The sequence below is a fragment of the Heterodontus francisci genome, unplaced genomic scaffold (assembly GCF_036365525.1).
Source record: "Heterodontus francisci isolate sHetFra1 unplaced genomic scaffold, sHetFra1.hap1 HAP1_SCAFFOLD_106, whole genome shotgun sequence".
Lineage (NCBI taxonomy): Eukaryota > Metazoa > Chordata > Chondrichthyes > Heterodontiformes > Heterodontidae > Heterodontus > Heterodontus francisci.
The window spans coordinates 2,534,927-2,551,920 of record NW_027140940.1 but is presented as its reverse complement, the minus strand read 5'-3'; the positions used below and the strand labels follow the sequence as shown (position 1 = coordinate 2,551,920).

Sequence of the window (16,994 nt, the reverse complement as noted above, 5' to 3'; positions counted from 1 at the left end):
AATGATAACTGGACTCCAAGGGTTAATTACGAGGTGATATTACACAAGCTCGGTATGTATTCCCTCGAATTTAGGTGGGTCAGGGCTGATTTGATCAATGTTGTTGAGATATTAAAGGGAATTGATGGGGTAGTTTGGGTAAAACTATTTCGGTAGGTTGGGGAGTCTGGGACAAGTGAGCATAGTCTAAAAATGAGAGGCAGACATTTCAGGAGTGAAGTTAGGAAACACTTCTCCACACAAAAGGTGGTATTAGTTTGGAAATGTCTTCTGCAAATACTCATTGATGCAAAATCAATTGTTTATTTTTAAATCAAAGATTGACTTTATTGAATTCCTTCTGGAAATTTAAAAATACTTCTGTCGCTCTCTGTCCCTCAGTCACTCTGTCTGTGTGTGTGTGTTTCTGTCTGTCTGTGTGTGTTTCTGTGTCTGTGTCTGTGTGTGTGTCTCCAACAGTTGCTCTCTGCTCTCTCAGAACCTCAGTAAAACTATACATACATCTGTTTACCATTTTAAGTCATAGATTGTGCATAGATCTTTGAATGTGGCAGGGCATATTGAGAGAGTGGTTAGTAAAGTATGTGGGATCTTGGGATACAAAAGCAGGGAAGTTTTGGTGAAACTTTATAAAGCTCTGGTTAGGCCCCAACTGGAGAAAACTGTGTCCAGTTCTGGTCACCACACTTCAGGAAGGATGTGAGGGTCCTTGAGAGGGTGCAGAGGAAATTTACCAGACTGGTTCCAGGGATGGAGAATTTAGTTACAAGGTTAAGGTGGAAAAGCTGGGTTAGTTTTCTTTAGAACAAAGGAGATTGAGGGGAGATTTAATAGAAGTGTATAAGATTATAACAGGCTTCGATAAGTTAAACAAGGAAAAGCTGTTCCCATCAACAAATGTTACAAGGACTTGGGGACACAGATTGAAAGTTTTGTGCAAAAGATGCCGGGGGGAATATGAGGAAACACTTTTTTACACAGGGTGGTAATGACCTGGAACTCACTGCCCACAAGGGTAGTGGAAGTGGAGACGATCAATGACTTCAAGAGGAAGTTGGATGGTCACCTGAGAGAAATAGACTTGCAGGGCTACGGGGATCGAGCCAGGGAGTGGGACTGACAGCATAGCTCTGTGGAGAGCTGGCATGGACTCGATGGGCTGAATGTCCTCCTTCTGTGTTGGAAATGACTAAATCACTGTAAGACTCAGTGGTAATGAATGGAGTGGACGGAGAACCACAGTCTGATATTTTAAGCAGCGACTTACGGACACAAGGTGTATTGTATTAACTTACAATGCTTACTGTTATAACCTTGTAATGTATCACCATAACTGCTAGACTAACCTTTTTACATGTGTGAAATTCAGTGGTTCACTCCATATCATATTTTAGTTGAATTATTTGAAGTAACACAAAACCCTGAAATGTAAATACTGAACTCAGTAAGTGTAAGGTGCGGTGCCCAAGAGATCAGAAAGATTACTCACCCTTGGCTGAATGTTTTCAGAGTAATTTAAATAAAGCAGCCAGTTTCACAAGTAATAAAAGCAGAAAATACAGGTAACATTCCCCGGTTTAGGTAATATCTGGGATTTCACACTTTGCCTTAGTTTATCCAGTAAACCGTTTTCAGGGCTGACTAAAGGTCTCTGTACGAATAGACCAGCTTTAACAATAATAAGAGGCCAATCAACCTGCCGTCTCTTAATTCAATTTACTTACATTTGTTTCCTAACCCTTTCTGCCTTTTTACTCACACATATTCTCCCTCTCGCTAAGAGAGAATAAATGTGTCTGAAATCAACAATTCTAAAAGGCCTGAAACCTTCCGTTGTATAAATCCTCCTGGGGCATAAATGAACAGTATATTAATCTCATCTCTGTGATTATAACAACTCAAACATGACCACTAGGAGGTCATTCAATCACTCTGTGTGTTAAACCCATTGACCAGCCTTTACACATTGTCTAACTCATCAGTCAGGTCCATCAATATGTTTTCACTTTTCAAATACACCCTCAGCATCCACAGTCGTTTCGGTGAGGATCCAGATTTCCACTTTTCTTATTGGGGGAAGTGCTTCCTGACATCACCCTGATCAGCCTAGATCTGATTGTAACTTTATAACCCTGGTCAATAGTAAACTTCAACAGAGATGCAGTAGAGTGTGAAAACAGGTGACCTGCTGTGTGAGAAGTAAAAGATAAACACCTTAGCAGAATCTCAGAGGCTCAGATATAGGTAGTGCCGAGGCAAATTAACTGGATGTTAAGGCCACATCATTTCTACTTGCTTTTACCAGGCGTTCACATTCGAGCTGATAGGAGTCCGAGTGTGGGAAGTCAGAGATTTTGAGATTCTGACCTGGTTTGGGTGGACAGATCGTTTCCTAATTGGACAATTCAAACAATAGTGAGGTCACGATTGAATGAACTCAGTCTCCAGAGGCTTTTCTATGACCAGAAAATATAAGAAGGGATTCCATGGTCAAAACTCTCTGAAACTGTTCTCAAATTTGAAGTTGGTAAGAAGTCCTGAGATGTACTTGTTAAGATAATACATCATTTAATTCAACATCACACAATAACAATTCTCATCAGTACTGTTACATCATCCAGGAGGCAGTGATACAGAGGTGAAGTTTAATAAAACATTTCCAAGTGGAAGTCATTATACAAATCCAGGTGAGTACAGGTAACAAGTCCGTTCATCGACCCCTCAGTTTCCTCAGGATGTTTCACAGGGTCATTGCACCTTTTCACAATCTCATGGTTTACAGTCTCAGGTGATTCCGTTTGAAAATTCAGTCCACAGTAAGTACACAATGTTTAATTTCCATGGTAACACCAGTACCTGCTCCCATGTTGGTACCAGAAACACGTTAAGTTCAGGATCCTTAAACACTACAAATGCTCACGATCACCCAGACAGAACAGTGGGATTCCCGACTGGCACTTTCCCCATTTCTCCTCTCGCAGTGCTGACCCATCCTGGGTGCACCAGGTTCAGGAACCTCCCCAACAGGATACTCCCTCTGGGTGACCCCAGACACTGGGTATTGGTATCTATTGGACGGTGGGATCAATCCAAGCTGAACAGAGCCTGTCTCCATCCTGAACACACACAGGTTCACTTCCCAGTAGGGTCACTGGGTACTGATACTGAGTGTGAACCCTGGATAATGTAATTGCCAAACCCAGGGATATTGAGTGTAATTACCAGTGTCCCACTGCAGCCCAGACTGAGCCCCACCCTGGACCCTTCCTGTCTGTACATTTCCCCAGTGCCCCATTGGGGAACATTCAGTCCCGGATATCCTGCAGAAACAGCGCTGTGGGGCCGGGCGGCTGAGTCACGTGACCCTGTTGCTGGGCCTCTGATGTCACAATGGGAGATGACACTCGCTCAGCTCGAACTAGAAACAGTGAAACAGCCAATAGGATTTAAACCTGGAGCGCGGCCAATTTAAGGGGAAGGACAGAAAATTGGCCAAAAATGTTCAGAGAGAGAGACCAGTGATGTTTACAAATTGAAATGTTCACACACCCACTGTCAGTCCGGGTCTTGTATCCTGCAGCGACTTCAGCTGATTCTTTCCATTTGAACTGAACCGATTCTCCCACAACCTGAAACAGATTAAAGATTAAACAGGGAAATAAACAGATTGAACAATAGTGTAAATAACAGGGAGACTGGGATTAATATTTTAATAATAATTAGAGATATTACTGATAAGAGTGACTGAATCACATTTATATTTTATTTATTACATTAAACATGAACACAAACACTCACACGAGCCACTCCAGACTCCTGCAGTTCAGAATGAGGCGACGGAGAGCGGGGACAGATCGATCTGTGAAGGAGTTTGATCTCAGGTTCAGATACTTCAGTGACTGGTTTGAACTGAGAACAGAGGCACAAGAATCTGTGAGACCGACATCCAATAGACTGGGGATCAGAGAGAGAAATAACAGGAATCAGTGTAAATCTCCAGTGTTCATTAATAACACTGTTACTGATATTAATAAATAATAATTATATAATAATTAATAATATGAATTAGTAAAGATATTGAAAGGTTCTTCACCATTTCCACAAAGTAGATGGGATTTGAACAAACTAAACAGGAAAGACTGGACTAAGAGCTGCAGCCAGGGAGAGCAGGTGAGAGAGAAATTCAGGCTGGAATACACAAGAATGTACAAGAGCAGCTTTAATGCTCAGCTATTTCAGTGAACCCTTCATTCATCTACTGGGAGCTCGATGGGGAGGAGCAGGTGGCCCGAGTGCCCATGAGGTGGTCGTCGAGGCTCAGGACCTCAATCCGGCCTCGGTCGCCCTTCCACCGTCACAGCTGGGAGCCGGGAAAGAAGTTCCACCGTGAGCTGGATGGTGACCAGGAGGACAGAGTCAGCCTGGAGGACGGTGACATCGAGGAGGCCGTGCAGGCTGTGGGCTGGCCCGCTCGCCAGGGTTGCGACCCCCGCCAGACACCTCCCCCCCGCACCCCCTCGCACCCCTTTCCCCTTCGCACCCCCTTCCTGCTCACCTCCCCCTTCCCCCCACACACCCACTCCCCCTCCCCCCTCGCATCCCCTTCCCCACTCCCCCTTCTCCCCACACTCCCCTCGCATCCCCTTCCCCCAGACCCCCTTCCCCCCACTTCCCCCTCGCACCCCCTTCCCACTCCCCTCCCCCCTCGCACCCCCTTCCCACTCCCCTCCCCCTCGCAACCCCTTCCCCCACCCCTCCCTCCTCTTACCCCACCCCACTCCCCCCTCGCACCCCTTCCCCCACCCCCTCACCCCCCTGCCCCCGCCCCCTTACCCCCTCGCACCCCATCCCCCACCCCCTTCCCCCTTCCCCCACCCCCCCTCACACCTACTCCCCCTCGCACCCCCTTCCCCTCCCCTTGCACCCCTCGCGCCCCCTTCTGCCCGCCTCAAACCACACAGCCCCCGGTCACTAAGGTTCTGTCCTGCCACAGTCCACTTGCTTCAATAGGTGCTTGGAGCTCAGGGTCATTGCCCGACAAGTGGACTGTTATACCGCACCAAACAGCACGACCAAAAAAGGAAAGAAGGTACCAGCCCTTCGTTTTGCAAACTGGAACGTCAGAACTATATGTCCTGGCCTGTCGGAAAACCTTACACAAATCAACGATTCTCGGAAGACCGCCATCATTAACAAACGAGCTCAGTAGACTCAATGTAGACATTGCAGCACTTCAGGAGACACGCCTGCCTGTGAGCGGATCTCTAAGAGAGCAAGACTACACCTTCTACTGGCAGGGTAGGGATCCTGAAGAACCAAGACAGCATGGAGTGGGCTTCGCCATCAGAAACTCTTTGCTCAGCATGATCGAGCCACCTTCAAATGGCTCGGAACGCATACTGTCCATCCGACTGCTCACCGCCTCTGGTCCAGTACACCTACTCAGCATCTAAGCTCTAACACTCTGCTCCCCACCTGAAGTTAAAGACCAGTTCTACGAGGAACTCCATAATATCATTAGTAGCATTTCTAATACCGACCATTTGTTCCTGCTGGGGGACTTTAACGCCAGGGTTGGGGCCGACCATGACTCATGGCCCTCCTGCCTCGGGTGCTATGGCATTGGAAGGATGAATGAGAATGGACAGAGACTGCTGGAGTTGTGTATCTATCATAACCTCTGCATCACAAACTCGTTCTTTCAGACTAAACCGGCATTTCTTTCAAGCCAGCAAGGTCGATCTGGAACCTTTTCTGACACTTTTAGTAGAATGTGCATCAGCCAACAATGAACAATTATCTACATAACATTCAATGAGTATGTGATCTTCAGTAAACCCCTTGTATAGAATCTCACTTACAATATTTGACAAATAGAATCCCATATCCACTGTCTCCACAAGGGCCAGTGTGTCAATCAGCTGAAGTACTTTTAACAACCCTTTTTATTTTCTGAGCTTCCCAAGCTGAAGGACGGTATCTCCCATTTTCACCCATCAGTAATATTATGAAACCAGCTGCACTAGAATACCCATCAGGAAGATTAGCATGTGAACCATCGCTAAAAATGACTAGTTTCATGTTCTTTGGGTCACCGAGGGATGGGAACTTAAACACACATTTCTCCAGATTTCTCATCGGGACACAACCCATGTCCACATCTCCACTTCATGCTTCCACTGGTTATTTTTTATACTTATTTGTTTTGTGGGATACAGCGAGGGGGCAAGCGGGAAGAGAGCGAGGGGGGGGAAGCGTGGGTGAGCAAGGGAGGGAAGTGGGAAGAGAGCAAGGGGGGTAGCGGGTTAGAACGAGGGGGGAAGCGGGAAGAGAGCGAGGGGGGGAAGCAGGGGAGAGCAAGGGAGGGAAGCGGGAAGAGAGCGGTGGGGTTAGCAGGAAGAGAGCGAAGGGGGTAGCGGGAAGAGAGCGAAGGGGGGAAGCGGGAAGAGAGCGAGGGGGGGGAAGCGTGGGTGAGCAAGGGAGGGAAGTGGGAAGAGAGCGAGGGGGGGGTAGCGGGTTAGAACGAGGGGGGGAAGCGGGAAGAGAGCGAGGGGGGGAAGCGGGGGAGAGCAAGGGAGGGAAGCGGGAAGAGAGCGGGGGGGTTAGCAGGAAGAGAGCGAAGGGGGTAGCGGGAAGAGAGCGAAGGGGGGAAGCGGGAAGAGAGCGAAGGGGGGAAGCGGGAAGAGAGCGAAGGGGGGAAGCGGGAAGAGAGCGAAGGGGGGAAGCGGGAAGAGAGCGAAGGGGGGAAGCGGGAAGAGAGCGAAGGGGGGAAGCGGGAAGAGAGCGAGGGGTGAAGCGGGAAGAGAGCGATGGAGAGAGTGGCGGAGAAGGGGTAGGGGAAGTGGGGAGAGGGCGATGGAGAGAGCAGGGGGAAGTGGGGAAAAGGGAGGAAGAGGGGAGAAGCGGGCAGAGTGCGGGCGGCGGAAGTGCGGGGGAGGAGAAGTGCGCGGAGAGAAGTGTGCGGTGTGAAGTGCGGGGGGGAAGTGTAGAAGTGCGGGGGGGGAGAAGAGTGGGGGAGCAAGTGCGGGGGGGAGAAGTGCAGGGGGGAGAAGTGCGGAGGGGGAGAAGTGCGGAGGGGGAGAAGTGCGGGGGTGGCAAGTGCGGAGAGCGCAGTGGGGTGAAGTGCGGAGATTGCGGGGGGGGTGTGAACATAGAACATAGAACATAGAACATAGAACATACAGCACAGAACAGGCCCTTCGGCCCACAATGTTGTGCCGATCCTTTGTCCTCTGTCAAGGACAATTTAATCTATACCCCATCATTCTCCTTTATCCATATACCTATCCAAAAGCCTTTTGAAAGTCCCTAAAGTTTCTGACTCAACAACTTCCCCGGGCAAGGCATTCCATGCCTCGACCACTCTCTGGGTAAAGAACCTTCCCCTGACATCCCCCTTATATCTCCCACCCTTCACCTTAAATTTATGACCCCTTGTAACGCTTTGCTCCACCCGGGGAAAAAGTTTCTGACTGTCTACCCTATCTATTCCCCTGATCATCTTATAAACCTCTATCATGTCACCCCTCATCCTTCTCCTTTCTAATGAGAAGAGGCCTAGAATGTTCAGCCTTTCCTCGTAAGACTTATTCTCCATTCCAGGCAACATCCTGGTAAATCTCCTCTGCACCCTCTCCAAGGCTTCCACATCCTTCCTAAAATGAGGCGACCAGAACTGCACACAGTACTCCAAATGAGGCCTTACCAAGGTCCTGTACAGCTGCATCATCACCTCACGGCTCTTAAATTCAATCCCTCTGCTAATGAACGCTAACACCCCATATGCCTTCTTCACAGCCCTATCCACTTGAGTTGCAACTTTCAATGATCTATGCACATAGACCCCAAGGTCTCTCTGCTCCTCCACATGCCCAAGAACCCTACCGTTAACCCAGTATTTTGCATTCATGTTTGTCCTTCCAAAATGGACGACCTCACACTTTTCAGGGTTAAACTCCATCTGCCACTTTTCAGCCCAGCACTGCAACCTATCCAAGTCCCTTTGCAGACGACAATAGCCCTCCTCGGTATCCACAACTCCACCAACCTTTGTATCATCTGCAAATTTACTGACCCACCCTTCGACTTCCTCATCCAAGTCGTTAATAAAAATCACAAACAGGAGAGGACCCAGAACTGATCCCTGCGGCACGCCACTGGTAACTGGGCTCCAGGCTGAGTATTTACAGGGAGTATTTGCAGGGAGTGGGCAGTGCGGAGAGTGTGGGGGAGGGAAGTGCGGAAAGTGTGGGGGGGTGAATTGCGGAGAGTGTGTGGGGGTGAATTGCGGAGAGTGTGGGGGGGGGAATTGCGGAGAGTGTGGGGGGGTGAATTGCGGAGAGTGTGGGGGGGGAATTGCGGAGAGTGTGGGGGGGAATTGCGGAGAGTGTGGGGGGGTGAATTGCGGAGAGTGTGGGGGGGGAATTGCGGAGAGTGTGGGGGGGGTGAATTGCGGAGAGTGTGGGGGGGTGAAATGCGGAGAGTGTGGGGGGGTGAATTGCGGAGAGTGTGGGGGGGTGAATTGCAGAGAGTGTGGGGGGGGGAATTGCGGAGAGTGTGGGGGGGGGGAATTGCGGAGAGTGTGGGGGGGTGAATTGCGGAGAGTGTGGGGGGGTGAATTGCGGAGAGTGTGGGGGGGGGAATTGCGGAGAGTGTTGGGGGGGGGACGTGCAGAGAGTGCGGGGGGGGAGTGGGGAGAGTGAGTGGGGGGGGGAATGCAGAGAGTGTGGGGGGGTGTGGAGTGTGGAGAGTGTGGACAGAGCAAGGTGAAGGCGGGCAAAGAGCGAGGGGAGAAGCAGGGAGAGAGCGGGGGTAGTGGGGAGAAAGGGAGGGAGAAGCAGGGAGAGTGCGAAGAAGGTGGGGGCGAGCAGCCCGAAGAACTTGGTGGCGGCGGGTCCGACTGCGCTCTCCTCCTCCCCACCCCCCGGCCACTAACTGCAGGCAGCTCACACCCCGCGCTACCCCCATCCTCCCACTCACTCCCTGCTTCCCCCCCCCACTCTCCCTCCTTCACTCCCTGCTCCCCATGCGCCACCCCCCCTCCTGGCTCCCTACGCGCCCCCACCCCTCGTTCCCGGCTCCCCACCCCACACTCACTCCCCACTCCCCATCCCTCTTTGTTCTCCGCTCCCCACCCTCTTTGTTCCCCGCTCCCCACCCTGCCTTTGTTCCCGACCCCCACTCTCCCCCTTTCCCCACCCCGAATCTCCCCACTCCCCACCCCCCTTGCTCGCCGCTCCCCACCCCCCCCTTCATTCCCCCCTCCCCACTGCTCCTCGTTCCCCTCTCCCACCACACCCCCCCCATCCTCACTCCGGCCACCCGCTTCCCCACCCCTCCCTCTCTCTGCTTCCCCCCCCACCCACTCCTCTCTTCGCCCCACCACCCCACTCCCTGTCTAGCGATTGTGTGCTGCCATGGGTTTAGGTTGCCTTTCTGTGATTATTTGAGCAGCGCCATCTTTAGTCCTGGCAGTTACCCGAACACCGCAGACAGTGATATTTCAGTGCAGCAGGCTGTATTTACACATGTGCCAGTGCAGCGCCACCTAGTGGTTAGTTTGTCAGCAAACGCAGCCTTTTTTCATAACCTTTGACCTTCACTATGAGGCGACCATTCTCTGTTACCATATTCTACTCTGGAAAGCCAGTTGGTGAAGAATATTACTGGAGCTAATCTTTACTCAGTCTTACATTAATTTTGAGTTTAGCATTACAAACATACATCTCCTCACTCAACCACACCACAGTATCAATAAGTGCCTCTTTATATGTGCTCAAGTGAAACCCCAGTTACTGCCCACTATCTGCACACTATTAATATACAATTAATATACGATTAGAACTTACCACAATTTCTGTATTTTACAGTCCGGGTTCCTCAGAGCCTCAAACGGTAGTTTCACTCCTGAATCTCCCAGTTTATTTTCACTCAGGTCCAGATCCGTCAATGACCGGTTTGTACTGAGAGCGGATGAGAGATCTTTGAAACAAGAATCTGTGAGATTGTTTCTTTCCAGCCTGGCATCAAAGATGGAGAAATAACATGAATCAGATGAGAGGGGGGGAGGAAGTGCAGAGAGTGCGGGGGGGTTAATTAATAACATTATTACTGATGGTGTTATTTTAGTTTTAGTTTTAGTGATACAGCACTGAAATAGGCCCTTCGGCCCACCGAGTCAGTGCCGACCATCAACCACCCATTTATACTAATCCTACACTAATTCTATATTTCTACCACATCCCCACCTGTCCCTATATTTCCCTACCACCTACCTCTCCCAGGGGCAATTTATAATGGCCAATTTACCTATCAACCTGCAAGTCTTTGGCACGTGGGAGGAAACCGGAGCACCCGGAGGAAACCCACGCAGACACAGGGAGAACTTGCAAACTCCACACAAGCAGTACCCAGAATTGAACCCGGGTCGCTGGAGCTGTGAGGCTGCGGTGCTAACCACTGCGCCGCCCCACAGTAGAGTAATATGTAGTGCTTAGCAACAACACTATTGCTGATACTAATAATAATGCACAGTGTTTATTGATAACACCATTACTGATATTAATAGTTTTGTACAGTGTCAGATACCCAGTTATTATAAACACAATCTCACACAGTCTGGTACTTACTCCAGTTTCTGTATTTTACAGTCCGGGTTCCTCAAAGCCACAGACAGTAGTTTCATTCCTGAATCTCCCAGATTATTGGAATCCAGTCTAAACACAAACAGACAGAGAGTGAGAAACAAACTGAATCAAACCCTGGACCGGATACAATTCACTTTCTGTTGAATGTTACAGGAAACACTGAAAAAGACTTGAGGAAATTAACAACCAGATTTTCCCATCACTGACAATGAATCTCACACTGTAGAACTCCTCATATATTCAGGAGCTGTCAATAAACATCAAAGAGGGAAGTAACAGGACAGAAGGTAGGTGATTGGTTGGTGAGTATTACAGTGTGTTTTGTCTCTCCAAGTGACAGCATTTGAATAAAGTATTGCTTGGGGAAATAAATCTATTATTTTATTAAATTAATCAGATAAATCAATTAATTAATACATTTATTATGAATTGTTTTAAAAGACCTAATTCAAGTTATCAATAAGCAAATTAATTATAAAAGACTAGAGAACTACGTGTTGGGACTGTAGGATGTGGGAGTTTGAGGATAGCGAGACTGTCCCACATTCCCACACCAGCAGGAAATGTCTCCATCTTCAGTCATTCCAGCTCAGAGTCAATGGGCTGGAATGTGAGTTGGAGACACTCCCAAACATAAGGGAGGGGGAGGAATTTCTTCAGTTTTATCCAGAACACAGTCACAGCTCAGAGAAAATCACAGGTTCAAGAAGAGGGTGTAACCATTAGGGAGCAGCATGGTGAGGACTGAGGAGAGATTGAGAAGGAGGTTCCTCAAACACAGGTCCTGTCCAAAAGGTACAATGTACTTGTTACCTGTGAGGACAAGGAGAAAGACTGTGGGGAGGACAGTCACAATGTAGACCAAGACACTGTGGCTCAGAAGACTGTCCAAGGGGGAAAAGAACAGAAGAGAATGTTGTAGTGATATCTTCTTTGGCCTCCTTATCTCGAGAGACAATGGGTAAGCGCCTGGAGGTGGTCAGTGATTTGTGAAGCAGCTCCTGGAGTGGCTATAAAGGAAAATTCTAGAGTGTCAGACTCTTCCACTGGTGCCGCAGATAAAATGGTTGTCGGGGCTATTACACAGTTGGCTCTCCCCTTGCACGTCTGTCTTTTTTCCTGCCAACTGCGAAGTCTCTTCGACTCACCACACTTTAGCCCCGCCTTTATGGCTGTCCGCCAGCTCTGGCGATCGCTGGCAACTGACTCCCCGACTTGTGATCAATGTCACAGGACTTCATGTCGCATTTGCAGATATCTTTAAAGCGGAGACATGGACGGCCAGTGGGTCTGATACCAGTGACGAGCTGAATGTACAATGTGTCCTTGGGGATCCTCCCATCTTCCATGCCGCTCATATGGCCAAGCCATCTCAGGCGCCGCTGGCTCAGTAGGGTGTATAAGCTGGGGATGTTGGCCACCTCGAGGACTTCTGTGTTGGAGATACGGTCCTGCCACCTGATGCCAAGGATTCTCCGGAGGCAGCGAAGATGGAATGAATTGAGACATTGCTCTTGGCTGACATACGTTGTCCAGGCCTCGCTGCCGTAGAGCAAGGTACTGAGGACACAGGCTTGATATACTCGGACTTTTGTGTTCTGTGTCAGTGCGCCATTTTCCCACACTCTCTTGGTAGTGATAAGGGTTTCTATAATTAGAGGGATGGATAGCGTCCTCTGCAGACATGAATGAGAATCCTGTCGGACGCGTTGTCTACAAGGTGCCAGGGTAAGGGATATCTTATGGTGGCAGGAGAGCAATTTGGAAGGGGAGGGAATAATCCAGTTGTCGTGGTCGATGTTGGAACAAACAACATATGTCGGAACCGGGAGGAGATCCTGCTGAGGGAATATCAGGTGTTAGGAGCTAAATTAAATAGCAGAACCTCAAGGGCAATAATCACTGGATTATTTCCCAAGCCACATGCAAATTGGCAAAGAAACAGTCAGATCAGGAGAATTAAAGTGTGGCTAAAGAGCTGGTGTGGGAAAGAGGGGTTCCTTTAAAGGAAACACTGGCACCGGTACTGGCACAGGAAGGAGTTATACTGAGTTTACAGACTCCACCTGAACCGGGATGGGTAAATAGGGAGGTGGTAAAGGCTTTAAACTAATAAGATGGGACAGGGTGGGGGTGTGGGGGAGATGGGGAGGGATGAACAGAAATTGAAATCAGCCTGAATATAAACAAATCAGGAAAGTGGAGCATTGGCAAGAAAAAAAAAAGTGAGGACTTCGATGGAAAGGAGGTAAATAGAATTATGGAGCATGAGTGTAAAAAGATGGTTAAAAAAAAGTAAGAGGAACTGCTATTACAAATGATTTAAACTTTTCATACAGCAATACACACAGTGTCTGTAATAAAACAGGGGAACTGGAGGCAATACTACATTGTGAGGATCCATATTAGGGATTACTGAGACATAGCTATGGAAAAATCTGGACTGAGCATTAAACATTGCAGGATATAAACTACTTAGAAAAGAGAGAGAGGAAATTGGGGAGGTGGAGTAGCTGTACTTAATACTGAAAACAATGGCAGTAGCAAAAAGTGACATGGACATCAGCAAGACAGAATTAGAATCCACATGGATAAAGATAAAAGATAATAAACGATCAACCACATTAACAGGGATAGTCTACGGATCACCTAATAGTGGAAGGAAAGTGAGGAAGAAGTATACAAAGAAATCAGGGAAATTAATAAAAAAACATGGAATAATAATCATGGGGAATTTCAACTAACATGAGATTAATTGGCCAGAAGAGGTATGTAAAGGAAATAGGGAATGGAGTTCCAACAATGTGTACAAGACTCCTTTCTAACCCAATATGGAAGAAGCTCAACAAGGGAGGATTCCCTACTGGATCGAGTAATGGGGGAATGAGCCAGAGTAGATAAAAGAAGTAAAAGTAGGGGAACATCGAGACAATAGTGAACATTAATATTATATACTTTAAGACAATAATTGAGAAGGACGTATGACGAAGACCAGGGAATAGATTGGAGAAAAGTGGATTTTGAGGGTCTGAGAATAGAGCCGAGGAAAATAAAACTGACAACAATATTGTCAAACAGTGATGTAGAACAGCAATGGGAAACATTTAAAATCATGTTCGACATAGTCCAGGAAAAATATATTCTGTGTAAAAGACAAGAACAAATGAAACACTAATGAGTTACCATGGATGAATAAAGACATCAGATAAAGAAAACTGAGGTCTTGGAAAAAGACAGACACTAAGTACATGAGCAGCAGGGGAGAGCATGACAAAGAGATCAGAAGAAAAAAAAAGGACAAAAAGGAACAATTACATTTTCAAGGAATAAATAGTAAAATATTTTATAGGTACATAAATAAAAAAAGGAAAATCATGATAGAAATAGGGCCAATTATTGATGGTCAGGATTATATCACAACAGGAAACGATAGAGAAATGGCAGAAATATTAAATAATGACCTTGCTTCAATATTTACCAGGAAAACAGGATAGGTGGACAGATTAGAAATCAGATAACAGCATTGAAAATAAAAAGGTGAAGTTTTAAATAAATTAATCAAACTCAGAGGATAAAAACCCCTGGTCCAAATGGATTACATCCACACATTTTTAAAGAATCTAGGGAAGAGATAGCAGAGACATTACTGCACATTTTTAATCATTCTTTAGAGAAAGGTGTAGTGTCAGAAGACTGGCCGATAGCTAACATTATACCGATATTTAAGAAAGGAGATAGAACATGTACAGGGAACTATAGACCAGTTGGCTTAACATCAGTGGTAAAAAATAATGGAATCTCTACTAAAGGTGGGAATAGAAGAATATCTCGAAAACAAAGATATAATAATGAAAGGTCAGCATGAATTTAAAGAGAAAGTCTTGCTTAACCAACCTTGTTGAATTCTTTGAAGAGGTGACAGAGAAAGTAGACAATGCTAATGCAGTAGATGCAATTTATCCAGATTTTCAAAAAGTCTTTGATAAGATATCACACAACAGACTAATGAATAAGGTCAGAGATTGCAGGATCAGGGATCAAGCAGAATGGACAGCTAGCTGGCTTCAAAACAGAAAGCAGAGAATAGGGATAAAGAGTAGTTACTCAGAATGGCAGAAGGTGGAAAGTGATGTTCCACAAGGATCAGTGCTGGGATCACTGTTTTACAATTTATATTAATGATTTAGACTTTGGAATCAAAAACCCAATTTCTAAATCTTCAGATGGCATCAAACTTGGGGTTGGGGGGATAGTTAATCTGAGGAGGATAGCAACAAAGTACATGAAGATATTCACAAACTTGCAGAATGGACATGTAATTGACAAATTAATATCAACATAGATAAATGTGAGGTATTACATTTTGGAAAGAAAAGTAAAGAGGTTACATATTACTTACAAAATAAGAATCTAAATGGGGCAGAGGAGGTAAGGGATCTGGGAGTACAAATACACAAATCACTAAAAGTAGTTACACAGGTTAACAGTAAACCAAGCACTAAGGTTTATTCCTAGGGGGTAGAATTGAAAAGTATAGAAGTTATGCTAAACTTGTGTCAAACCCTGGTTGGACCACACCTGGAATACTGCATATAATTCTGTTCACCATATTATAAAAAAGATATGGAGGCACTGGAGAGGGTGAAAAATATTTACAAGGATGATACCAGAAATGTAGGGAATACCGATCAGGAGGGAATGAACAGGCTGGCCTCTTTTCTCTAAAAAGAGAGCAGGCTGAGGGGTGACCTAATAGAGGTGTTTAAAAGTATGAAAGGTTTCAATAGAGGAGACACAGAGAGAATGTTTCCACTTGTGGGGGAAAGCAAAACTAGAGGCCATCAATGTAAGATAGTCACCCACAAATCAAACAGTGAATTCAGATTGGTCAGTCCTGTATGATGTGTTACCTCCCTGGTGCTGGGGTAAAGGACATCACGGAGAATGGGCTAAGTACATTCCAACAAGCTGGAAAGGTCGGAGAATCAAAGCCAGGGCTCCTTGGATAATGAGGGAGATAGAGAATATGACAAAATTTAAAAACAGTGGATGGAGCATGTCAGGTGAATTCTTCAAGCACGAACCAGGCCAAACACAATGGGCTGGATTTTACCGAGCACCTGATTTCAGGCTCCGTGGTGGGGGAGGTGGAAGATGCTTCTGGCAGAGGCTCACCATGGAGCCCGACTCCGGGAGGGCCCGGCCTGATCCTCTTGGAGGTGACAAGGCTCTGTGACGGCACCCCTGTCGCTGGGCAACGGGACCTGCATTTAAATATTTTAATGAATCGATTGAAATAAACTTACCTCGAATCTTCCGGGCCCACCACGGTCTCCAGTGCAGCAGCCGGCACTCCCACACCTTCACTTCCCCGTCTGGGAAAAGCAGGCAGGACACTGGTGCGGGGTGGGGGGGGAATTAAGATTTTTCGTGTGGGGGGGGAGCGGTGATGGGGAGACGGGGTCAAATAATCATCATTAGTACAGGGGATTGTGGGAAGGGATGAACTTTAGACATTGTACAGTCTGGGGGCATGGGTGAAAGGTCACTTTCAAAGGTAAGTGTTGTGTGCAGGGAAAGGGCAAATAGTTAATGTAATTCTTATTGGGGGTGGGAAAGGGGCGTTACAATTTTATTTGGTTAATTTTGGGGGCGGGGATACTTCTTTAAAAATTCAAATTGGCGGCAGAACTGGCTGCCCTTGAAAGATGGCGGCAGTGCCTGTGCACAGACATCTGACACCATTGCCGATGTCAGACAGCTCACCCTCTCCACGTTGTCGGGGGAGGCCGCGCCGGCTATTTAAATGAGCTGCCGTGCGGGAGATTGCTGTGGCTCTGATGCGTGTGGTCATCTGAGAATGGAATGGCAGTTAACATAAAAGGGAACCCAAAAATCATCTAATGGTTTGTAAATGGTAAGAAACATAGAAACACAGAAAAAGTACAGCACTGAAGGAGACCATTCAGCCCATTGTGTCCGTGCTGGCCAAACAAGCTATCCACCCAAACTAATCCCATCTCCCAGCACCTGGTCCACAGCCCCGCAGGTTACAGCACCCTCGGTACATGTCCAGGTACCATTTAAAAGAATTGAGAGTTTCTGCCTCCACCACCATTCCTGACAGTGAATTCCAGACACCCACCACCCTCTGGGTGAAAACGTTTCCCCTCATGTGCCCTGTAATCCTTCTGGCAATCACCTTAAGGGCTTAAGGGGGTAGTAAGATGTGGGGTGAGGCCTCTTAGGGTCAAAGAGGGTGATATATGCTTGGAGGTGCAGGGCAAGGCGAGAACATGAAATGAGTAATTCGTATCGGTGTTTACTAAGGAAGCGGAATGTGACAAA

General features: G+C 47.2%; 1 protein-coding gene across 1 annotated transcript in view; it reads right to left on the bottom strand.

Annotated features, from left to right (window-relative positions):
• Window positions 1–3,305: 3,305 nt before the first annotated feature.
• Window positions 3,306–16,994, bottom strand: part of LOC137361438 (NACHT, LRR and PYD domains-containing protein 3-like) — a 31,279-nt gene continuing 17,590 nt past the window's right edge. The window contains exons 4-8 of the mRNA XM_068026299.1: window positions 10,629–10,715; window positions 9,849–10,019; window positions 3,799–3,954; window positions 3,550–3,629; window positions 3,306–3,418 (exon numbers count right to left, since the gene is read on the bottom strand). Of these exons, the coding sequence (XP_067882400.1) occupies window positions 3,306–3,418; window positions 3,550–3,629; window positions 3,799–3,954; window positions 9,849–10,019; window positions 10,629–10,715 (607 nt within the window). The remainder of the gene's footprint in view (window positions 3,419–3,549; window positions 3,630–3,798; window positions 3,955–9,848; window positions 10,020–10,628; window positions 10,716–16,994) is intronic.